At 35.2% G+C, this 26,992-nt stretch overlaps 1 protein-coding gene across 2 annotated transcripts; it reads left to right on the forward strand.

The window, feature by feature from the left end:
• The first annotated feature begins 1,329 nt into the window (after positions 1–1,329).
• LOC123557506 (alkylated DNA repair protein alkB homolog 8-like) lies at positions 1,330–24,893 on the forward strand. Of its 2 annotated transcripts, none has more exons than XM_053543820.1 (11): positions 1,330–1,393; positions 7,527–7,770; positions 10,371–10,496; positions 15,524–15,727; positions 17,458–17,528; positions 19,012–19,100; positions 19,955–20,098; positions 20,600–20,666; positions 21,648–21,803; positions 22,898–23,047; positions 24,211–24,893. In XM_053543820.1, exons 2-11 carry the CDS (start codon positions 7,578–7,580, stop codon positions 24,838–24,840), a joined length of 1,830 nt encoding a protein of 609 aa, XP_053399795.1. In that variant the 5' UTR covers positions 1,330–1,393; positions 7,527–7,577; the 3' UTR covers positions 24,841–24,893. The 2 variants fall into 2 exon arrangements, with proteins under 2 accessions (XP_053399795.1, XP_045204930.2); XM_045348995.2 differs by lacking the exon at positions 1,330–1,393 and adding an exon at positions 4,577–4,706.
• The last annotated feature ends 2,099 nt before the right edge of the window (positions 24,894–26,992 follow it).

The raw sequence follows: 26,992 nt of genomic DNA on the forward strand, positions 1-26,992 counted from the left end.
CTAAAATAAAAGCTTTACCCCTTACAAATTTTAGACATTTTAGTGCTCCCTGCATTTTCTCTGCCAACTGATATTTTTACTAGATATGACAAATTTGTGTCATATTCAGTTAGGAAGTAAAGCATCAACAAAATACAGTCCAAGAGTTGATCAAATGTTAATTCCTTTCAACCACAGACACTTGGGGGTCAGCACCCCTCCCCCTCCCTATCTGCCCCTGCCAACCTTCAGCCAATATATTTTCGTCTTTTAAAACAAACTGAGCACATATCTCTATCAAACTACAACTTCTCTCCCCATTTCAACATGTTTAAAAAACTCCCATATTCATATCAATGCTCAGAAAAACTAAAGACAACTTACTCGAGCATTTTCAATACCAATAACTTGTCAAAGGAATACGAAAATAGATCCCAGCTTGATTTGCGCTGGTCAAATTCACTAATAGAGCTGGGACACAGATGATATCTTCAGTGGTTATAATAAAAATACTCGCTGTAAAAGTCAACTGCCGCAACGGCCGAGAGGGTACAGGCACTGGTTCAGTAAACTCTGTTTTTGTCAGGACCGCGGATTCGCTCCGCGCTATGGACAATCTTTTTTTTCTTTTTTAAATGATCTTTTTATTTGTTAAAAAGAATATGAAAATATTACATTTAAAAAAAAAAGAAAAAAAAGATCGTCCATAGCACGGAGTGAACCCGCGGTCCTGACAAAAACAGAGTTTACTGAACCAGTGCCTGTACCCTCTCGGCCGTCGCGGCAGTTGACTTTTACAGCGAATATTTTTATTATAACCACTGACAATATCGTGTGTCCCGGCTCTAATAGTAAATTTAACCTGTGCAACATCAAGCTTGGATCTATTCTTGTATTCCTTGGACAAGCTATTTGTATTGAAAATGCTCGGAGTTAGTTGTCTTTACTTCAGGATGTTTAGTTTTTCTGAGCATCTACAGGAATATGGGAGTTTTTTAAACATGTTGAAATGGTAACAGAAGTTGTTGTATGATCCAGATATGTGCTCAGTTTGTTTTAAAAGACGAAAATATATTGGATGAAGGTTGGCAGTGGCGGATTGGGAGGGGAAGGGATGCTGACCCGAAAGTGTCTGTGCTTTCAACAGCATAATTTCGAATCTTCGTGACGACGAAAGAAAAAGATATAACTTCTGATTTATAAAAAAATACATGCATAGATACCAATAGTTCAAACTGAAACGATCTTATATTTAAACTCAACATACAACTCTTGCTTTCCTGATTTTTCCCATGATTTACAATGTTCAACCGTCACACACGACGCCGCCATCTTTTCCTGTGACGTCATTGACCGGTTGAAGCGTACCCATATCGAAACGTACCTACCTTTGGTCCTACCATCGGTTTTTTTGGCAAGTATACCTCAAACGATATAATCTTACGTATTTTGACATTTTAGCATACATTCAACTTCAACTGTGTTTCTTCCCATAATCAACTTTGATTATAACTGGAAGGTCGGGGTGTCATTTAATAGTATTTACTAAAACCTTGCTATGATACAATGTTGTAAGACATAGTTAAAAATAAAACAGAATAAAAAAGTAATAAAAACAAGATGATTTTGTTAGAATATGTAAGCAGCTAAGCTGTTAGTGAGACACTGAAGGCTTGCACTGGCCTTGATGTTGTATGGGAGTTCATTCCAATATCTGATTGTACGAGGGAAGAAAGAGTTGATGTGGAACTGTGTTCGTGAGAACGGCACAAAGAAGTTATTGTTTCTAGATGGTGTTAAGTGGTTGTGGTCTACCATGATAATGCTATTAGAGATTTGGTACAGCATGATCAGTTAAGCATTAATCTACGTGGTTCTAATGTTAGCCAGTTTAGTGATGTAAGCGTCGCTGTTACATTACTCTGGTATGGGTAGTCGTTCATGCCATATCTAGCTACAGCTCTTTGCACTTTTTCTATATCATGTGTAAGATTTTTTTTACCATGGGTGACATACTGTGCTACTGTATTGCAAAAGGGTCTTTCATAGGTCTTGTATGCTTAAAAATTTCTTGTATACTTTTGTCACTAGTATGTACATTTCTTTTTATAAATCTGATGGCATTACTAGCTTTTGATGTTACATTACCAATATGGCTTTTCCAACTTAAGTCATCACTGATAGTATTTCCAAGATATTTCGCATTTTATGCTACCTTTTATTCAATGTTGTGAAGTTTGTAGGGGTATATGACAGATTTGACCAATTATTTTCCAAGAGTCATTCTGTAACTTTTCAGAGTCAGATTGGGTATCATTGGTTAAGTATACAATTGTATCATGGGCGAAAAGCCGGAGCCTACTTTTTACTGAAAACATAAGAATGGCAGGGGCCCAGCACTGACCCTTGGGGCACTCAGGACAGGATAGGATAGTATAGGATTTAAAGTCGGCAAGATAGCAAACAAGTACAACATAAGTTCAAAATGTGATAAGGCTGACACTGATTGAGATTGATGACTCTCAACTACAACTGTCTGGGTTCTGTTTTAAAGAAATGATTAAATCCAAATTACTACATTCCTATTGACACCAAGATTAATTAATTTGTAAATTAGAATTTGATGGTCTACTTTATCAAATGCTTCAGAAAAATCTATAACAAATAAATCAGTTTGCTTACCAGAATCAAGGTTATCACAGATTTCTTGTGAATTGAGAGCAATTGCGATATACATGAATGTTTCGAGTGAAAGCCATGTTGAAAAGGTTGGAATCAATATTAACTATAATGTTTGAAACCAAGATGTATGTGTTCCATCATTTTCGATGCTATACGTGTTAATGAAATGGGTCGATAATTGGTTGCTTTATTTCTGAAAAGTATGACTATGAGGCCAAAATTTTATGTTATCAATAATGTATGCTCGCATGATTTTAGAATACGTCCGTAACTCGCCCCTCCCCCTTCCCCTGCTCCTTTTCATTTAATTCTACAACCGCTGACTATTGCAAAATCTCTTATAACTGAGGACTTTATAGTCCTATGGAATAATATAGTATTTAAGTTTGATGTGCACCATTAACCGGTTTAAAACACTCAGCAGCTAGGTTTAAATGTGAAACTGTGTTCCTTCGGGTGCAGGTCAAAACGTATCCAAACCAAAATGTACCCAAAAATAAAAAAAGTAAAAATGTACCCACAAGAAGTAAAAATGTACCCACTTGTGAAAGTCGAAATGTACCCATGTTCTTTTATTAGAAGTCAAAATGTAACCATGTTTTTTTTTACCATAATCAAAATATACCCTGGTAATATTGATCATTTACTTATGGATAATTATCAAAAAAATACATTTAAAGCTGCTCCCCAACAGTTTAGGTTAAAATTTTCAGCATATTCATTTCCACAAAGATGTGGACCAAAATTCTGATAAAATAATAGCTGCACTTGCATATTTAATAAACAAGATTAGGAGAGAATAAAAAAGTTTAAAACGGACTTGTGTTATTGATTTTTGAATTTAGTAATTAAAGTACAGCACAACTGACTGAGGATCTTAAAAACTTAAAGAAAGTCATCTTGATAATTAAATTAATGTCACTCCATTAACAGTTTGAAAGAAAGGATTAATGACTTTCACAGCGATTTCTTTTTGTTATCAACTTGTTGTCAGGTGTGAAAGTACTCTGCTCAGTTGCTGAAGGTGTGAAAATTAATCAATGATTGTGTCAAAACTCGGTAACATTGAGTTAAAACCTTTCATTCAAAATCTTATAAATATTACTTGAAATAACTGGGTACATTTGCTATTTTAAAGTGGGTACAATTTGGCTGTTTTGGGTACTTTTTGAGCAAACAATGTGGATACATTTTGGTCTTTTGGGTACATTTTGACTTTACCTTGTGGGTACATTTTGGTTTGGGTACGTTTTGACCATAATCTGTTTCTTCACATGTTTGTCGTACACTTGTTTTCTGATTGTTTTATTTTAGCGATGTATATTTTGTAAATGTCAATCATAAATACATCCATACATACACTGCTACTGGGTTTAGTCTTGTGGATACTACATTATCGGAATGTGGTTACTCCTACTGGATTTTTGTACAATCTTTTACGGGTAAGTTAGGAGTTAGGTTGGTATAGCTATGCAGACTTCTTAAGTCTACACTACATGGTCGAGTAGCAAGGAGTCCAAGTATAAATAATCCTAATCTTTCTTCTTTTCCTCGTGTCCTTTCTCAATAGTATCTTGTTTTCTTTTACACTACAGGTCAGGGTTTCAGTATGTATGTGTAGCTTTCTATCAAAATTGGCATGTTTCAATCGCACGCATGGAAAAAACAACCACTCTTTCTTTTTTCTATAGTAGTCTTTAATGAACTGTAGTTTTCTTGTATAAAAGTCAACACCACTTTTTCTTTTTGTTTTTCTATAGAAGCGATATAGTTCTTTATGGGAAAATAAGTCTCTGAAAATATCATATGCTAGAAAATATAAAACAGACAGTGGGTTTTTTATATAAAATAAAAAACAGCCGGATTTAGTGGTGTTCAGCCTAAAGCAATTTCGTCTATAACAAATTATAGTTTCAATATTTATGATGGCGGCTGCCGATGCGGAACACCAGAAACTTAAGAGGAAAATGTGCAAGAAGTTGAATAGACTACGGGAGACCGTATTAAAAAGGGAAAATATCTCAGTAGTTGAATTTCCCACATTGGTATACTTCATTTTCAAAGCTATTTTTGTGCAGTAATTAAGTAGTCTACATTTGCAACATAATTTCACGATCTGTCGTCAGCACGTTGGGTAGGACACTACTATCGATTTTCCCCACTGACGTAGGCCAACATATTTGACGCAATCCTAGGAAATATTGGGGCATTTGCCACTAATAGTGACAGCTCTTGTTCTCACCTAAGTAACCTTTCAGTCTTAAAGAAGATCTTTATCTAACGAAAGATTGAACTAGTGAACACTATAGTTAGCAACCAAACGCCACCGTAAATCAGGGGAGATAATTTCTTACTTTTTCCGGAAATCCAATCTCACTATAGGGCCAATAGAAACGTGCTTATTCTGGAAAAGTACTGCATTTCCCAAACTGAACAGGTGCCCGATTCTTTAGTCTAAAGATAGAACATTATGTATATGACGTGTTTTGCATAGAGTTACCTACGGGAAATCCTTGTTAAAAGACCAAAGAAAAATTCATTCCCAGATTTTTAGATCAAAAAAGCAACATATGCTGATATAACTGGTATTTTTCTGTAGGAAAATGATCGTTTTTCCTATAGAGTGCGCTAAATACTGTTATTCTATATCTATTTTATCTATCCAGTTGCGAACGTTCATTTGCAACACATGACCGCACAATATATTACGGTATTTGGACACACGTGCTTACAAAAAATCCTGTATTTGGACCCATGTGCGTACAAAAAATCCTGTATTTTCTGTATTTGGACGGTTCAACAGTCCCATGTTAAACATACGATAAAGCCCAAAACGCGTGAAAATGTTCCGAATGTAAATCGGATGTAGTAGGCGCTCTTTGTACAGAGTTTGATTATGCATCTTGAAATCAGGATTTAATTGTTGTTTTTTTTGTTTGTTTATAACTTCAAGTTATTTCAGATGACAATGCTATTTGATTTACTAATAAACCTTGAAATGTGGCAGCTGACCTAAATACAATCGACACTGTTTATTTTCCGATACAGGTAAATCCAATATTTGCTTTACAATGGATCTATGATGGATGGTCATTGAACACCCCTTTGCTTATTGGACTCAACTGCCACATTATCAAAGCTTATTAGTAGATATTAACATGTTCGTTAATAATCAAAAACCTATAAATACAGTAAAAAAAACATCATCAGATGTTGGAATATTTGAAAAATGGCTAAAAGAAGCTGTTCCGGACGAAACTAAGAAATTGGAAGATATCAGCCTTGACTGTCTGAATAGCTATATCAGAAGTTTTTATTTAACAGTTATTTAACAGTTAAAAAACAAAATGGAGAAGATTATGAATGGCAGCAGACGGGGTTTCAGCATCCAAAGCATGTTCGCTCTCTAATTCAGTTTTCATCGGATCGTCATCAAACTTGCTGACAATGTTTGTGGGCATAACATCTCGGCCAAATTGTACCAGACACTCAAAAAACGGGGAATTTAGCCTTGCCCACTCTCTTACGTCGAACAGTTTTCATCCGATCTTCATCAAACTTGCTGACAATGTTTATGGGCATAATATCTCAGCCAAGTATTATAACCACCCAAATCGCCAATGGCTGTTGTAGACAGGTTGCACCATATAATTTATTTAATACTGATATGCTAAAAAACAACATTCAATGAATTACATATATTACATATGAAGTGAAATAAATATAGAATAAAAAGGTTATTTAAGGCCTAACATTGTTCTGTATAATATATATTTGCACTCATACCAAGCTGGGAAGATACAGAAAAGGCAGGTATACAATATTCAGTGAAACATTTTTAATTTAAACTAAGATAAAATATAGAATAAAAAGGTTATTTAACATTGTACTGTACAATACAAGATATATTTGGACGAGTACCCAGCTGAGAAAACCATATTGGACGAGCCGCTAGGCGAGTCCAATATGGTTTTCTCAGCTGGGTACGAGTGACTAGTAGTCACAATATCTTAGGGTGCAAACCAGGGTATCTTAGGGTGCAAACCAGGAGTTTGCATAAAACAATGGGAAAAGTTAAAAATTTTGAAAATGATTTAGACATCGCTATGTAAAACAAATTAAAGAAATGCTTGAACTTATCCTGCACATTGTTAGTAAAAAATTTCACTAACAAACAAAACATATTATTTTGGCTTTTGTGCCCCGGGGCATATAACGATTGAACTGTCAATTCATCCAAACTTGATTTTACTGCTCACATAAATGACCCAATTTAGTGCATACTCGCACCCAATAATCCTTGTGGCAAGACCTACAAACTGCTCTATATATAAATGACCTTGACCCTTACCTTCAGCCTCATGAAAATATATGACCGTCACCAAACTTATTAAGGTCTTAAGTCAAGACCTTAAGAAACAATATTTCATGGTCCTACAGCACACATTAATGACCAGATTTAGTTCATACTCACACTCAACAATCCTTTTGGTAAGACCTACAAACTGAACTATACCGGTATATAAATGGCCTTGACCCTCATATGACCTCCACCTTCAAACTTGAAACCTTAATAAACCACATTTTTGGTCCTACAGTAGGCATAAATGACCCAATTCAGTTCATATTCACACTCAACAAATCCTGTGGCAAGACCTACAAACTGACCTATATACAGATCACCTTGACCTTGATATGATCTTCACCATTAAACTCAAAACCTTAAAAAAACAGTCTATTGGTCGTACACCTGGGGGAATGATTTTGCATTTTGAAAAACGCATTTCCATGTCTTTAAATATGTTTTACTTTATGACATTCACATTTTGAATTTAAATGGCAAACATATGAATTGTGAATTTCAGATCTTGTGTGTATGCAATGGAGGGCTGGGCAACAGCGTTACCTATGAGGAAATGATAGAGCTGTTCAGTCATTATGGAAGTAACTGTGATGTGTTCATGATCCCTCGGAAGTCATATTCCTACGTGTGTTATAGATCAATTGCTGAAAGTGAGGAGGCATGTAAACATCTGAATGGACACAAATTACCAGCCAACGAACATAGACCAAATGAAGTTGTCCTGTACACTTTCTTTGTTAATGAAGGTACAGTATCATCTCTGTTAACGACACATGGGGGATTCAAATACTATCTACAAGGACAGCTAACATATTTTCTTTCTTATCAAACAAAGTTGTTTATAGAGTAAACTCTTTTAGAGGTGCAACAGCTGCTATTGAAAAGTTGAAGACCACATACAGGGCCAAAATTAAAAATATGTTTGTTTGCTGTCTCCCTACCTACCCGCTTAAATTGCTAAAAGTTTTTATTGGACAATGCTGGTCAAATTTTTTTTTTAAGTTGCGATATGAGAAATGCCGAATATATTTCAAGTAAGCAAAATAAAAAGTAAGAAAGTTTAAATTGTATTATTTAATTTAATCCTTTTATACAACATAATATTATACAGATTTGTCTTATTAGCTCGACTATTCGAAGAATAGTCTAGCTATTCTACTCACCCTGGCGTCGGCGTCGGCGTCACACCTTGGTTAAGTTTTTGCATGCAAGTACATACAGCTATCATTTAAAGGCATATAGATTTGAAACTTATTTATTCTTTTTCTGGGGCAATTACCTACCTCTCTGGGTCAAGTCCCATAACTCTGACATGTATTTTGAGCAAATTATGCCCCCTTTTGGACTTAGAAAATTTTGGTTAAAGTTTTACATGCAAGTTACTATCTCCAAAACTAATGCAGATATTGAATTGGAACTTCACATGTGTCTTCGGGATTATAAAACTAGTTGATAGCACCAAGTCCCATAACTCTGACCTTCATTTTGGCCAAATTATGCCCTCTTTTGGACTTAGAAAATTCTGGTTAAAGTTTTGGGTGCAAGTACATACAGCTATTACTAAAAGGCATATAGATTTGAAACTTATTTTTTCTTTTTCTAGATCAATTACCTACCTCACTGGGTCAAGTCCCATAACTCTGACATGTATTTTGAGCAAATTATGCCCCCTTTTGGACTTAGAAAATTCTGGTTAAAGTTTTACATGCAAGTAACTATCTCCAAAACTAATGCAGATATTGAATTGAAACTTCACATGTGTCTTCGGGGTTATAAAACTAGTTGATAGCACCAAGTCCCATAACTCTGACCTTCATTTTGGCCAAATTATGCCCCCTTTTGGACTTAGAAAATTCTGGTTAAAGTTTTGCGTGCAAGTACATACAGCTATTACTAAAAGGCATATAGATTTGAAACTTATTTTTTCTTTTTCTAGATCAATTACCTACCTCACTGGGTCAAGCCCCATAACTCTGACATGTATTTTGGCCAAATTATGCCCCCTTTTGGACTTAGAAAATTCTGGTTAAAGTTTTGCGTTCCAGTACATACAGCTATTACTAAAAGGCATATAGATTTGAAACTTATTTTTCTTTTTCTAGGTCAATTACCTACCTCACTGGGTCAAGTCCCATAACTTTACACGTATTTTGGGCAAATTATACCCCCTTTTGGACTTAGAAAATTCTGGTTAAAGTTTTACATGCAAGTAACTATCTCCAAAACTACTACAGATATTAAATTGAAACTTCACATGTGTCTTCGGGGTTATAAAACTAGTTGATAGCACCAAGTCCCATAACTCTGACATGTATTTTGGGCAAATTATGCCCCCTTTTGGACTTAGAAAATCCTGGTTAAAGTTTTGCGTGCAAGTACATACAGCTATTACCAAAAGGCATATAGCTTTGAAACTTATTTATTCTTTTTCAAGGTCAATTACCAACCTCACTGGGTCAAGTTCCATAACTCTTAACATGTATTTTGAGCAAATTATGCCCCCTTTTGGACTTAGAAAATTCTGGTTAAAGTTTAACATGCAAGTTACTATCCCCAAAACTAATGCAGATATTGAATTGAAACTTAATATGTTTCTTCAGGGTTATAAAACTAGTTGATAACATCAAGTCCCATAACTCTGATATGTATTTTGGTCAAATTATGTCCCCTTTCGAACTTAAAACTCTTTTGATATTTATCATTTTGGGTAATAATTTCCTGCTTCTGTGACAATATTTCGAATAGTCGAGCTTGGCTGTCTTACGGACAGCTCTTGTTTTTACAGATGAAATATTCTGAAAGAAACGATCATATATCTACTGTCTACTGGTAGAAGTGTAATCCCCTCACAAAAAAAAAAATAACTGCCTACCTACCTACCCAACTTTAAAAAGTAGGGTCGGGAGACAGCAAACAAAGACTTTTTTAAATGTGGCCCAGGTCTTGTTTAAAATGGTTACAATAGTGGTGTGTGTTTTAATATTGAATACTCTTTCACAAATCTGTGACTTGTAAGAGATGTTGCTCTCTGTCTAAACTATACTATGACAGAGTTATTGTTCTGCTACTTGAAGAGGAAACTAAAATGTTTGCTGTAGATTTTCATAGTAAACAAAGTTACTACAACAACCTTTGGAAAAAGTATTTCACATGTATTATGTTGACACTAATCATAATTATAAGCTGGTAATAAATTATAAATAAAAAATCAGAATTGCAATATTTTGCAAAGCTTCAACCCATATCTCACTTTGAAAGAAACTGGAATAAAGTTGTATCTGATCTTAAATAAGTCTTAAAGATGATATCAGTATGAAATTTGACATTGGAAATGTTGTTATTACAGTAGGACAGAGTGTGTCTCCATCTAGAGACCGACCTCCGGGTCTGATCCTGATAGAGGATGCTGTAACCGAGGAATATGCTGCAGAAATTATCAAATCAGTAAATTGGCAGGACAGTGATATCAAAGGTACTGTTATTAGAGTCTTTTAGACAAGTGTTTCAACATATCAAGGCGAATAATTAACAATTATAGTTAATGTTTATGAAAATTATTCTTAGCTCGACTATTCAAAGAATAGTAGAGCTATTGGACACATATATGGCCCAAAAACAGCACCTCTGCACAAAGGTCTCTGTTTGTTACCATTCTATGTCTTTGGTAACTTTTGGTAACCTGTGGTCACCAGGAAGTTTCAAAGTACTTATCAAAAAAAGAAAACAACCTCCTCTGTATTTGTGTACATACCTAATCTCGCCCATGCGTCGGCATCGGCATCCCGATTTGGTTAAGTTTTTGTATGTAAACTGGTATCTCAGTAACCACTTGTGGGAATGGATTGAAACTTCACACACTTATTCACTGTGATAAACTGACTTACATTGCACAGGTTCCATAACTCTATTTTGCTTTCTTACAAAATTATGCCCCTTTTTCGACTTAAAAATTTTTGGTTAAGATTTTGTATGTAAGCTGATATCTCAGTACCCACTAATGGGAATGGATTGAAACTTCACACACTTGCTCACTGTCATCATCTTACATGCACTAAGTAAGTCCCATAACCAGGGTTGTTAATAATTACTTGCAATAGTAATGCATTAAATTAGCATTACTTGGAAAAAGATGGCATTAAATTAGCATTAGCATTACTCATTTTTATCAAAATAATGCATTAAATTAGCATTACATAGGGTGCATTAGCATTACCATTACCATTACTTTTTGAAAATCATTGCATGTTATTATCACATACACTGTTTTTCATTAAATCATTTTAGTTTACCTAGGTCTAGGTCGTCTACATGAATAGTTAAATACGTGTATGACTTCCTTGTATTATATCTGATTTTTTTCTTTTACCATTACTTTATAAAAAAAAATAATAAAGAAAAATAAAAATACCTAATGTTGGAAGTACAGCATGCATGAACAGTTAAATTGTTAGAGAAAGTCAAGTACCTGTTTAATGGCTCCCTAACAGCCTAATTTAACATGACATGTAAAAGCTAGCTGCCTTAAACAGGTCTTAAACATCACTGTCAGTGGCATAGTGTTAATTGATAAAAAGGTGTCAAAAGATAATAGATTCTGTTTGATATTTTGGGTGACAAATCTTATTATGTCACACTTCTATGGCTATTATAAATATGCACCTTGGAGTTGTCCAAGGTTTTAAATGTATTTTTCAAAATCTTTCAGGTGTACATTGAACAAAAGGCAATTATTTCATCAGACAGTTTATTAAAATCAAACAAAAATCTATTAGAGAACTGCTATAACATGTATAAATAACAGCATACATGTGTATTATTTTTTTTCCAGTGATACAAAAAATAATGCCTAAGTAATGCTAAGCATTAGCATTACTTACTTTGGCATTAAATTAGCATTATTTTCAATGCTAAAATTGTGGCATTAATCATTACTTGGCATTATTTGAAAAAAATAATGCATTACTAATGCATTACCATTAGCATTAGCATTACTACAACCCTGCCCATAACTCTACTTTTTTTTTTCAAAATTATGCCCCTTTTTTGACTTAGCCGTTTTTGGTTAAGTTTTTGTATGTTAGCTGGAATCTCAGTATCCACTTATGGGAATGGATTGAAACTTCACACACTTGTTCACTGTCATCGTCTGACATGCACTGTACAGGTCCCTTAACTCTACTTTGCATTTTCTCAAAATTATGCCCCTTTTTCGACTTAGCAGGTTTTGGTTAAGTTTTTTGTATGTTAGCTGGTATCTCAGTATCCACTAATGGGAAAGGATTGAAACTTCACACACTTGTTCACTGTCATGATATGACATACATTGCAAAGGTTTAATAACTCTGCTTTGCATTTGTACAAAATTATGCCCCTTTTTCAACTTAGCAGTTTTTAGCTCGACTATTCGAAGAATAGTCTAGCTATTCTACTCACCCTGGCGTCGGCGTCGGCGTCGGCGTCACACCTTGGTTAAGTTTTTGCATGCAAGTACATACAGCTATCATTTAAAGGCATATAGCTTTGAAACTTATTTATTCTTTTTCTAGGTCAATTACCTACCTCTCTGGGTCAAGTCCCATAACTCTGACATGTATTTTGAGCAAATTATGCCCCCTTTTGGACTTAGAAAATTTTGGTTAAAGTTTTACATGCAAGTTACTATCTCCAAAACTAATGCAGATATTGAATTGAAACTTCACATGTGTCTTCGGGGTTATAAAACTAGTTGATAGCACCAAGTCCCATAACTCTGACCTTCATTTTGGCCAAATTATGCCCCCTTTTGGACTTAGAAAATTCTGGTTAAAGTTTTGCGTGCAAGTACATACAGCTATTACTAAAAGGCATATAGATTTGAAACTTATTTTTTCTTTTCTAGATCAATTACCTACCTCACTGGGTCAAGTCCCATAACTCTGACATGTATTTTGAGCAAATTATGCCCCCTTTTGGACTTAGAAAATTCTGGTTAAAGTTTTACATGCAAGTTACTATCTCCAAAACTAATGCAGATATTGAATTGAAACTTCACATGTGTCTTTGGGGTTATAAAACTAGTTGATAGCACCAAGTCCCATAACTCTGACCTTCATTTTGGCCAAATTATGCCCCCTTTGGACTTAGAAAATTCTGGTTAAAGTTTTGCGTGCAAGTACATACAGCTATTACTAAAGGCATATAGATTTGAAACTTATTTTTTCTTTTTCTAGATCAATTACCTTCCTCACTGGGTCAAGCCCCATAACTCTGACATGTATTTTGGCCAATTATGCCCCCTTTTGGACTTAGAAAATTCTGGTTAAAGTTTTGCGTGCAAGTACATACGCTATTACTAAAAGGCATATAGATTTGAAACTTATTTTTTCTTTTTCTAGGTCAATTACCTACATCACTGGGTCAAGTCCCATAACTCTGACACGTATTTTGGGCAAATTACCCCCTTTTGGACTTAGAAATTCTGGTTAAAGTTTAACATGCAAGTAACTATCTCCAAAACTACTACAGATATTAAATTGAAACTTCACATATGTCTTCGGGGTTATAAAACTAGTTGATAGCACCAAGTCCCATAACTCTGACATGTATTTTGGGCAAATTATGCCCCCTTTTGGACTTAGAAAATCCTGGTTAAAGTTTTGCGTGCAAGTACATACAGCTATTACCAAAAGGCATATAGCTTTGAAACTTATTTATTCTTTTTCAAGGTCAATTACCAACCTCACTGGGTCAAGTTCCATAACTCTTAACATGTATTTTGAGCAAATTATGCCCCCTTTTGGACTTAGAAAATTCTGGTTAAAGTTTAACATGCAAGTTACTATCCCCAAAACTAATGCAGATATTGAATTGAAACTTAACATGTTTCTTCGGGTTATAAAACTAGTTGATAACATCAAGTCCCATAACTCTGATATGTATTTTAGTCAAATTATGTCCCCTTTCGAACTTAAAACTCTTTTGATATTTAACATTTTGGGTAATAATTTCCTGCTTCTGTGACAATATTTCGAATAGTCGAGCTTGGCTGTCTTACGGACAGCTCTTGTTTGGTTAAATTCTTATATGTAAGCTGATATCTCAGTACCCACTTATGGGAATGGATTGAAACTTCACACACTTGACGTAGTCCACTGTCATGAGCTGATAAGCACTGTGCAGGTTCCATTACCCTGTTTCGCATTTTTACAAAATTATGCCCCGTTTTCGACTTTTGTATTCATTCAGTTGACAAGGCTGTTGAATAGTCGAGCGTTGATGTCCTCCTACAGCTCTTGTTCTTTTATATACTTCATTAAGCCAGTTATATGTTCTTGCTACAGACATTTAAGCAGATGTATGATGTTCAATTTTTACAAGTGAGCTCATTAGGTAAACTGTCATTACAGGTCCAAAGGTTAAGAGCCACAGATTCAAGTAAGGCAAGTTTTTCAGAGTTAATGAGGCAGTGGATCAGAAGTCTTTTGTGCTACATTCCTGATTCTTGTGTATGTCTATTTTGTTATTTACAGAATGTGTATGCCTACTTTGTTATTTGCTCTGGGTATGTTGAAAATTTAAAGGCAGTCAAAAATTTAAATGGAAGTACAGTAAAACACCGCTCGCTCGAGGTCGCAAGGGGATAAGCAAAATGCTCGAGTTATCCATGGTATCGAGCGACCCAAACATTGACCAACATACGAAGAAAACTAAAGTTTGTTTACCAATTGTCATCGGGACCGTTTGCAGAGTAAACGGTGATGCGTAATAATAATATACTTGTGACATTTTCAAAAACAAACGAATTACAAACGTTATCTATTGATAGACGTTTCAATATGTAATTTGTAAATGACACATGTGAAGAAACAACTAAGATTTTTATTCATCAACAAGTGTATATCATAATTATTGTCTCAATTTTATGAAACGGCTATATTATTTCCTTCCTTTGCATGCAAACAACTGCTGATTAAAATACTAAGATCTCATAACTATCTTCACGATCCTGCAGAAAAGATGCTTCAGTAATTGATTGATATTTGATCAATAAAACTTTTCTTAAAGCTTTTATCTATAATTAATCTCATCATAAGATCAAATATACCGACAAACAAACATCTAAGATAGTCTGGGAATAGACTACGCAATTCTCATGGTGTGTGAAAATGTTTAATTAACCGATACATTCTGACCGCCAAAGGTGTGAAAAATTTTGACACCTCTGCTCGAGTTAGCCAGAAACAACAAAGAGTAAATTAATACACAGGGACCAGATGTCATGCTCAAGCGATCGAGTTATCGATGCTCGACCCAGCCATGGTAACATCACATAGAAAATAGAAGGAAATCGGCTGGGACTACATGAATTGCTCAAGCGAGCCCAGGTGCTCGAGTCATCGATGCTCGAGCGAGCGGTGTTTCACTGTATGCTTAATATACATGTACTTATGAACATGCACGTGGAAGATCAGGTATAGTAAAATTTCCGAGTAGGCTTACACATCTACTTGATTAACACAGGTCAGCAGGGGCTTCTTAAGCATCGTAGAGTGAAGCATTATGGGTATGAGTTCAAGTACGATATAAATAATGTGGACCCTGATGATCCATTACCAGATGGTATCCCAGATGTATACAAGCCTATGTTGGACAGACTTCTGGACAATGGTGTGATCAAATATTATCCTGACCAGCTCACTGTCAATCAGTACCAGCCTGGACAAGGTTTGTCTGTTATTTGTAGGAGTAAAATAGTATGTCGTCTTGTTACCCTTTTATGGAAAGTTTCTTTCTTTAGTTTCCCGAAACATTTTGTTTGAACTAAGCAGCCATTGCTATTCAAATTATTATCAGAGAAACAGATACTATGATAAATAAATGTGTGTTCTCATTAGGGATGGGAACGAATACTGAAATCAATATTCGAATATTCGGTTTACCTTATTTGAATATATTCGAAACATTCGGTTTGTTTTAATGGAAGCTTTAAATTCTTATTAAGTGATTGGCATAAACACAATGTATTCCTTTGTTTGGTGAATCATCGTGCGTAATAAGGTCTAAAAAATGTTTGTTTCGGGTAACCCGACCCTAAACCCGCCGACCCTAGCGTTTATTTCACGATTATGTGAGTATAATAATAAACAAACATATTTACCTAATTCCAAATGATACAAAAAAAAATCAAATCGCTTATAATTAAGACCGTCACATTTTAATCTAAAAATAGCAGTTTGTCCCATTTAAGCACGTGTCGATCTCTTGTATTACGCTGCCATTTTGAAAGTTTTCAGTCGGCGTGTAAAAAGCAAGTACGGCAGGCTTAAACCTTCTTCAACATGATCTTTTGCATCAATCATATGTTATTTCTTGATTTTATTATAAACTACTTAAAAATTTATTTCGAATACGGCCGACTGCGGATGAAAACCGATTCTGCGGACGGTCTGAAATGTCGTACAAAATATTGTAAAAAGATCGACAATATCTACAAGTTTGGTATGGTTTTCGAAAAAAAAAAAATTCTAAAACTTGTTACATAAAACAGGCGCCAATTACAATGAACAAAAGATAAAAAGGTGTCACATTTATGCCCAGTGCAAACTGTTAATCTGTAACGATGACCCCAGCTAATTATGCTTTGCAATTTTCTTGTTAACTGGACATCTTTTGACATGAATCTGACACATTTACGCCTGTTGCAAACTGTTAATCCGTAACGGTCGCCCCTGCCAATTATGCATTGCTATTTTCTTGTTAATTGGAGAGCTTTTGATATGCGATAAAAAAGACGACAGAACAAACGGTTTTATTCTGTAGAATTAGCATTTATTTGTTGCCCAAAATCAATGATACTTATTTTGAAAAAAAAAATACAATAATTAACGAATATTCGAATTTGATTTTCATATTCGAATATTCGACCGATTTTCCAATATTCGTTCCCATCCCTAGTTCCCATCCCTAGTTCTCATATTTGCCCAGTATTAGGTCCCAAGCGCCTCCCTAGCTAAGAAGTTAAAATCAGAATCTTTAATTCTGTTGCACCTGACCTCTGCTGGTACAAAACATCACATGGGGTGTAGAATTCTTTCATGTACTAGTGAAGCCGTCCAGCTGGCTTGTGGAAGATTGATGGTTCTACCCAGGTACCTACCCATGAATGAAATGATGCTTGGAAGGACACATGGGTCTTCCTTCACTGTTAAGTTTGAAAGTCACCATATGACCTGTAATGGTGTTAGATATTTAAACACAACAAATAACAACATTAGATCCAAGATCTTTGATACGTTTCTTAGGCCGCAGATAGATTTATTATTGTGCCATTGTGAAAACACAATGTTTATTGACAGATGTATATCATTGTTACTTTGCTTATAAATTTGTCAATCAACATTGTGTTTTCATACAGGTTTTGAAAAGAAATAAATGATGCATGTTTCTCATTCCAGGCATTCCTCCCCATGTTGATACAACAACAGCATTTGAAGATGGTCTGGTATCTCTTAGTCTAGGATCACAGGTATATTGTTTAAGTTTTCAGAATTTGAAGATGGTCTAATGTCTCTAAGTCTAGCATTACAAATATGGGGTTGAAATGTCGCCATTTTAATGTAAGATGATCTGGTGTGTCTAAAACAAGGGTGTTAAAATCTTTGATATTTGGTGTAAGCAATGTGATATTGATGTCCCAGAAATAAAAGGTCGTAAGTGAAAAACAACACATGAGAAAACTGGAAAAAGCTATATAATTCTTTTGCAGATTTCTAAGCGAAACTGTTCGTACCAATATTGTAACTTCATACACAAGCTAATTTGAAATAAGGCAATGCCTCAATCTGGAATTGTTACAGTCCATCAGCTTGTCCAGAAGTATGTGTTTGTGTCCATTTAAAGGTAGATTTTGGAATAAAAAACAATACTGCCCATATTTGTACAGATGTGCAAGACGTTGCGGTTCAGATAAGTTATGTGGACGCTTATTACACACTGAAAAGACATATTCTTCCAAAAAATCTGAAGTAATGCTCTGTGCACGTACCGGAAGATCGCATTTTTTAATTCGATAGTATATCTTATTCGGTATATATCGCATGTTACCTTAGAGGGATCGATCCCGATTTTCGTAGCGAAACACTGAAAGTACCAGTTGTTATATAATTATGGAGCTGATTCAATAATGAAAGGTCATATCTATTACTTACGACCTGTTTACTATATAATTGTAGTATCCAGAGTCACATGATATGCTATCTTAAAAGTTGTAAGTGGCAGATACGACCCTTTTCTTCAGTAGATATTTCTAAAACCAACAAAAAGTCGTATTAAAGTAATAGATATATTAAAGTAATAGATACGACCTTACATGTATATTATTTATAAAAAGTTACTTTTGGCTCAGTAAACAGGGTCACATAGTAATGACTTTGTGTTCAAGCTATGGCCCTTTCAATGCAGTTTCCAAAAATGTGTAGGTCATTAAAGGTTGCAAGCACAGTAAAGACTGTCTACAGTGACCAACCTTCGAAGAATTTCATAAAGGTCATTGTAGACAGGGAGTCTTTATATACAATATGAGTAAGAAAGGTCTTAGTTTAAGGCAGATACGGTAAGACATGATAAGACAGTGATGCAGTTAATAAGATCAAGAACCACACTCCATGATTTGTATTGGAGAAGTTTTCTCCCTTTGAGAGGAGGGGTCAAAAAGTCTTTATAAAGATTCCAAGTCTTTGTTTTGGGCTAAGAAATCATGGTCGCTGTATACATCAGACAGGGGATCGCTAGAAACAAGCCAATTTTAATGTGAAATGGATCGGGAGGAAATAAAAAGGTTGTTGTAGACAGAAAGTCGCTGAAAGCAAGGGGCCGCTAAGGCAGTCTTTACTGTAACAGTTACGACTTCATATTTCTTGGACGTCGATATGTGAATCAGTTATAAAGTTTATAGAAATTGTAAAGGAGTATGGTTATTCTTACTACTTCAAACAAATGTTATGTTCTAGGTTTTAATGGAATTCAGGCATCCAGATGGTAGACATTTGTCAGTTTTGCTGCCACCTCGAAGTTTGCTGATAATGACAGGTGAATCAAGGTAACATTTTGTTTGTATTGTAAAGCAGAATCTTGTCAGTATTTTGTTTGGTCATAAATAGTGAAAGAAAGAGTATAAGGCACTTTGCAGACCATTGTTCAAATCACTAACGTATTATCAAAGGTTTTCATTATTACACAACAATAAAAGTATATTTTGCAAAAATAGGAAAAGTAAGTTCTGCCTTAGTGACCTGGTGATAATTAATATACAGTTGAAACCCAGTGTCTTGAATTCCAAAGGATCAAGCGTTTTTCGTTTGATATGGAAATTCAGCTTAAAATGATTTTTTGTGCATGTTTTCAGGATGGGACTTGAAAATGTCATAAAGATAGCCAGAATTTTGAGATTAGCGAGTTTGAGATACTGAGTTTCAACTGCACTAAGAAATGAGACCTCTGCGGCCAAATGAGCCGTGCCATGAGAAAAGCAACATAGTGGCTTTGCGACCAGCATGGATCCAAACCAGCCTGCGTATCCAAGCAATTGCAATAGGCTTTGAAAGCGAACAGCATGGATCCTGACTAGACTGCGTGGATGCACTGGCTGGTCTGGATCCATGCTGGTCGCAAAGCCACTATGTTGGTTTTCTCATGGCGCGGCTCAAATGGCAATGTCATTAACTTCGTTTTGCTTACGTCAGACAGCTGAGTGTTTGAAACTTTATCTAGGTTATAGAATTTTTAAATGCGTGTAAGCTGTCTATTTAGCTTGAAGGAGGGTAACTGTTGTGTTTTTTTTTTTGCCAAGGTGAAAGTGATTGAAATAATGCCTGCAGAGGGCCATCCTCCAACATGAAAGTGGAGCCAGTTTCAAATATATATAAACTTCTTTTCTTTTTCAATGACATATAGGTATATATGGTCACATGGGATAACCCCTAGGAAATCGGATATAGTTCCATTACCAGATGGTGGTCTCACACTGTTACAGCGAGGTGTGAGAACGTCATTCACATTCAGAAAAATTACAGGAGCTAAACCTTCACAACAAAACAGGTATTTATATGTTATTTAACAATTTCAAATATACTTTCTTGTACGTTTATTGCGGATTTAATGTCATTGTTCCAACAATATCAGTTGTGTATATGCAGTCAATTATCCCATATCTTTTCCTTCATGGGTACTAATGCGAACTTGTGTAATTCAAATAACTGAAAACTTGACCACTGGAGGATGAATGATTGTAGACAGATGAAGAAATGATTGTCTTTTATCAAACTATCATTGTGAACCTTTACCTGAAGATTGAACTTACAACCGCCTGTTCATAGTCTTGTTATGTACCTATGAACTATTCAAAGGTTCGAGACACTTAACAATTCAAAACAGGTTTTCTGTTGATGTATGCAGTGATTATGTTCTTATGCAAATTTTGATGACATTTGGCCATGTTACAGTTTAATTTTTGAAAAATGGCATTGAAGCATTTGTCACAATTTTTAATGACATATTGTTTTTCCATTAGTTCCAGTAATCGTTTTTTGTATAATTTAGTGATAAGCCAAGTGTTCCATGTGATGATTCTACTGCTGCAGAGCTTGAGAAGAAACATGTATATCAGGTAAATCTACATTTATATCTTGTGGGAATACATTTATGTGTTTGAGTGGGAGGTTGCTATACAACTGTATTTATAGGTTATTAAATTTGTACAGAGTGACGCACTTGGTGATGATGATGATGTTTTGAGAAATATGCACAAGTTCTGCGCAGAGATATTTCACCATTTGAGATGCACAAAACATGTATTACGGCTGGATAGAACATGTACATATTTCTAAATACAAAGATAATAATCTTTTCATTATTTATGTATTTACATTTATAAAGGTACACATTGATTTTCTAGCCCAAGTAAAATTGACAATATTAATTTGTTAATGAGACAACAAATGATGCCATAAAAAAAATTTCAAACACATGAAATTTACTTTCCAAGGTAGAAAAATATTAAACATGTAACATTGTTAGTGTAATTTTTTCAGAATTTAAGAATGAGTATTTATAAGGTGTTAATGTGTTAGTATGACCTAAAACCCAGCAAAATAAACATGTGTATGTGTAAATATTATACAGAAAAAAAAGACAAAGAGCAGAAAAAAATCTTGACAAATTATCCTACTTATAATTCTATACTGGGATATGATTTGCAACATGTAAAGATGCTAGATTAACTTTTAAAACAAACAATATAATGAATGGCCTGTGTAAGATACAAGTTGGCTGAAATTTGTGATAATTTTTACACAATTTTAAGCAAATAATTAAATCTTACTTGATATAATTTTTGTTGGTGCATAAATTTTAATCTTTCTTGTCAAAATGGCTTGGGGACATGGGTTCATGGAACACAAATTTTGAAGGTAAAATTACTTTTGATCTAAAATTTAGTTGTTTGTTCAGAATTAATTACAATGTACCGGTATGTGGACTTTTGCAACCATGCAGTCCATAAAAATTAGTTCCCCAAGTATATTATTGATTTAATGGTATATAATCAGTTATTGATAAAACCAGAACTTTTATTTTATGTCTCTTACAGGTGTATGAAGAAATAGCAGACCACTTCAGTGGTACAAGGCACACACCTTGGCCTAATATTGCAGAATTTCTAAAGCAGCAGGCACCAGGATCACTCCTGGTTGATATAGGATGTGGCAACGGGAAATATTTTGGGGTCAACAAAGACTTGTTTGAGGTAACTGCAATTGATACATTTGAAATGTAGGAATGAACTGTATTTGGATTCTTACAAATTGAGTGGCAAAGTGTAATCTCGTGGTAACTTCAGAAGTACAAGTTGAATTTAGTTTAAACATATTTTATTTCAGACAAATTGATATGATTACAACAGAGATATTAACTTTAACAATGATACAATCATTTTGAAAAGGGATACGACCGAAAGCCTAGCTTATAGAGGTCTTATCCCAAGTTGAATTTAAATACAAAGGTAGATAGCAATATGGAAAGTATGCACTTCTGTTATTTTGTTGCTATGGCTACAAGTGTGGTTGCTATGGCAACAGTTAGTCCAATAACATGAGAAAACAAGAGGGCCATGATGGCTCTATATCGCTCACCAGAAGTGATCTAGCCTACTGACCTAGTTTTTGACCCAGTTTCAAATTTAACCTAAAGATCATCAAGACAAACATTCTGACCAAGTTTCATATAGATTGAGTCACAACTGTTGCCTTTAGAGTGTTCACATACTTTTCCTTTGATTTGACCATGTGACCTAGTTTTTGACCCCAAATGACCCAGATTAAAACTGGACCTAGTCATCATCAAGACAAACATTCTGACCAAGTTTCATAAAGATTGAGTCAAAACTGTGGCCTCTAGAGTGTTCACAAGCTTATCCTTTGATCTGGCCTACTGACCTGGTTTTTGACTCCACATGACCCAGTTTTGAACTTGACATAGAGATCATCAGGACTAACATTTTGACCAAGTTTCATAAAGATCAGGTCACAAATGTGACCTCTAGAGTGTTCACAAGGCAAAAGTTTACACACGATGGACGCCAACGCACAACGGACAATGACCAGTCACAGTAGCTCACCTTGAGCACTTTGTGCTCTGGCGAGCTAAAAAGTAGATCCTGTGATAAAAAGAGAAAGATTTTTTTTCACAAAACCTTACTTATAGATGGAGGTTTTAGTTGATTTTGAGAATATGCAGTTCTTCTATTAAATTTCCTGTGCATTTGAACTCTTGAAGCCTTGATTATCTGACAAATAAAATTAATTTTAAAAAGACATTGATGTAACTTTTTATTTGAATTAGATAGGTTCAGATAGGAGCTATAACCTGGCCAAGATAGTTCAAGAGAGAAATTTTCAAGTTTATGTTGGTGACATCTTATCTATACCACTGAGAGATGGAGTGTTTGATGTGTGTCTATGCATAGCTGTTATACATCATTTATCAACTGAGGTAAGCTAAATTTGTATAGCAGTGTTTTCCCCCGAGACTTTTAGAAAGTTTTTTTATATAAATTTAGTTTATATTTATGAAAATCGAGAATCAGGATTGTGAATACATTTTTTAATCAAAATCTGCTTATTTGATATTGATTTAACATTATTTTTCAATCCCATAATCAGGTTAAATAACAGCAGTCAGTTAAGGTACTTGGATACAGCTGTTAAAACTTCTCCACAGATCGGAGGTGGATGACAAAAGACTTCAGTCATGTTGTCTTGTGTCAAAATCATCACAGATTACACCCTGTCTGGTGATGGTGAACTCGCAACCTTTTGATTCCTAATATTGTGTTCTACGGCCTACCTGGGTAGCTAGCCAGGCATGCTAATTATTCTCCAGCCAGTTGAAAACCAGTTTTGGAGACTATAGCATTACGCTTTTCTGTCTGTCGTTCAGTCCGTCCATTGCAAGACTTGTTTTAGATGTTTTTGAAGTCAGCCAGTTACAAAATACAGCCACTTAATCAGGAAATGTAATTACTGTAAAATCATTTAATTTCATGGGCATGAAATTTCATGGTTTTGGTCGAAACGGCAATTTCGTAGGGATATAATTCGTGGTTTTCAACTTATAACATAAAATTAATGGGAATTTTACTTGTTCGTTGGGATTAAATTTCGTGGATTGACTCAACCACAAAAATTTGTCCCCCACGAATATTAATGATTTCACAGTAAATTGCAAGAAGTTATAATTACATTTTTAATTGCCCACAAGTCTGTTTTATATATTGTGGTGCTATTGGTTTAAGTTCAATAAAGCTTTAAATTGTAAAGGTAAAGTTGCTTTCCAAGTAGAGAATAAATAACACTACTTTAAATTTTGCATATGAAGTTATTCATTTAAACAGTAATCAATAACAGTGGATTCAGTCAAAGTTTGTTTTTATGTTTATCAACTATTCAAACCTAAGGCAACTGTCTAACTTCACAAGAGTATGGGAAATAACATTAAGTTAATGTATTTGATATACATAACAAAAATGTGGTTGGTACATTATAAACAAAGTGTTTGTGATCCTTTAAACGTGCTTTTAGAATTGCTTAGGTACAGTCACTACAGTATATACCTTTTAACCATTTACAAGTGTGTTTATATTTCGTTTATCGTAGGAGAGGAGAAGGCGAGCTGTGTGTGAGTTATTGAAAGTTCTGAGACCAGGTGGACAAGCGTTGATTTATGTGTGGGCTATGGAACAGGAGGTGAACAAAGTGAAGTCAAAATACCTCAAAGAAAACAAGACAAGTGACAAAGCTGAGGAAAACAGTTTCTCTACACATGAGTTGTCTGAAAATTTGAACGAGTGCAATGGTAATAGTGAATGTACTTATCATGGTACTGGTGAAGTTAGTAGAAATACATCAGAAAAGGAAGAAAGTATGGAAAATGAAACTTGTAACAAAGTAGGAATTCAGGAGAAAACTGAACAGAAGAGTGAATGTTCAAATAATGATGACAATTCTGAAGAAAATGTGAGGACAGTTGCTTCGAATTCTTCAAGTGATCTTAAAACTTTAGAAGTACATGTGAATAGGACTCAGTTTAAACAGCAGGATCTTCTGGTGCCATGGCAACTGAAGAGTAAACAAACAAAATCTGGTAGTGCTCCAACATTTCATAGATTTTACCATGTTTTTCAGAAAGGTGAACTGGAAGCACTATGTGAAAGTGTAAAAAATTGTAAGGTGATAAAAAGTTACTATGATCAAGGAAATTGGGCTGTGGTTCTAGAGAAATTGTAGTAGATACAGTTATATTACAGTCTGTGATGAACCCAATTAAATAGATAAAAGATTTTACTAGTTGTTGCACTGACTTTAATATCATTACTTTAAATGATAGAGGTTTTATTTCTCAATGTAATAAAACACCTTATGTTAATTATTTTTATCGCCTCCCCTGCCCATTGCAGATGTTGGTCGGTCCATAGACCATTCAGTGTCCAAATGATAACTCAAGAACCCTTGAGCCTAGGATCATGAAAGTTGATAGAGGTTGGTCATGACTAGCAGATGACCCCCTATTGATTTTGAGATCAGTAGGTCAAAGGTCAAGGTCACAGTGACCCGGAACAGTTAAATGGTATTGGGACGATAACTTGAAAACGCTTGGGCCTAGGATCACTAAACTTAATAGGGAGGTTGATCATGACCAGCAGGTGACACCTATTGATTTTGAGGTCAGTAGGTCAAGCTCACAGTGACCTGAGAGAGTTAAACGGTTTCTGGATGATAACTTGAGAATGCTTTGGCCTAGGATCACAAAACTTAATAGAGAGGTTGACCATGACCAGCAAATGACCCCTATTGATTTTGAGATCAGTAGGTCAAATGTCAAGGTCACTGTGGCCGGGAACAGTTAAACTCTTTCCGGACGTTAACTTGAGACCACTTTGGCCTAGGATCACATAACTCAATAGGGAGGTTGATCATGACCAGCAGATGACCCCCATTGATTTTGAGGTCAGTAGGTCAAAGTCACATTAACCCAGAACAGTAGATCTTTTTTTTGCCAAATAACTAGCAAATGCTTTGTTCAAAGATCACATTTGATACGGAGGTCACATATGACTGGTAAATGACCCATAATTATTGATTTGAGGCCAGTACATCAGATGTCCAGTGCACAGTGACCAAATAATTTCTGTTCTTTGTGCAGTTACTGAATTGGGATTTGGGAAGTACTTCATGCTAACTATTTTTAATGTCATTTATAGGTCGACTTATTCAGTGCAAGCAGTTTTATTTAATTTATTAACAACTGACAAGGAGTTCCGTGGGCTCAGTGAGTTTTTGACTGCGACTGGATGGCAGAGGTGTGAATTCTGAAGGTCTGTATTTTAGTAAATTCTTAATGTTAGCCCGAAAATATCTAAGAAATTGTAACAAGTTATTAAAGTTAGCCCCAATTTTTCATTAAAAAATCACCCTAAAATATGCCCTTATTTTTTGTCAGAATTGGCTGGACAGCTTGCATATTGCCTTATAATGCCAAGCACTTGTAGACAAGCATGGACTCCCACAGGTGATGTTCCAAGTTCTTAGTCTCAAGGTCACTGTGGCCTTGGTCTTTAACCTACTGACAACAAAAATAGTTGGGGTAATCTATCTGACAGTACAAACATCCTGAAAGGTTTGAAAGCCAAAGGACAAAGGATTCTCTAGTTTTTGATCAGACTAACATAACCAAATCTACTTATTTTTTGCAGAAGCCTGATCCTCAGAACAAATCTCCATGTCCCCATTTGAAACAAGAGCTGGGGAAGATGTATTTTTTGGCAGTGGTTTCAGACAATTTGTTCGATGCAGTTAATTTAGTGTATAAAACTACTTCTTCCCACGAAGTAAGCCAGCTTTCTTGTTTTGTTTGGTATCAGGTCACAGACTTGTACAATTTCAAGTCAGACACGAGTCGTGTGATGATTTTGTATGCAGGTATTATACATAAGGCAGTCTTTTAGGGGCAAGAAGTTAGTCCTGTGTGTGACTAAAGGGACAGTGATAGAAAGCCCCAAGAAAAGAGAAAGTTTTAGATACAGGCATGTCTGTAACTTACCCTAGCTATTTGTGAATAGACATACTTGTTCTGTAATGTGCCCAGTGTAGAGCACTAAAACAGATACAGGCGAAGCCATCTCCCAATAAAGAAACAGGCTTCATCTGCAGAAGATATTCAAATGCATCTCATAAATTTCAAGCTCTTTGACCAGGATTCAAACACTGACCCTCTCATCCCCAGCAGGGCTCAAACTAATGTCTGCAAGGGGGCAAGTGATTCGAAGTCAGCAACCTTGCTCTATAAAACAGATGGGATAATATACCAAAGGGAACTGGGATATCATAAACTGTGCCGGTATATAAGTATAACTAGAAACACAAGCATTTTGTCTTACCA

The sequence above is a fragment of the Mercenaria mercenaria genome, chromosome 5 (genome assembly GCF_021730395.1).
Source record: "Mercenaria mercenaria strain notata chromosome 5, MADL_Memer_1, whole genome shotgun sequence".
Taxonomy (NCBI): Eukaryota; Metazoa; Mollusca; class Bivalvia; order Venerida; family Veneridae; genus Mercenaria; species Mercenaria mercenaria.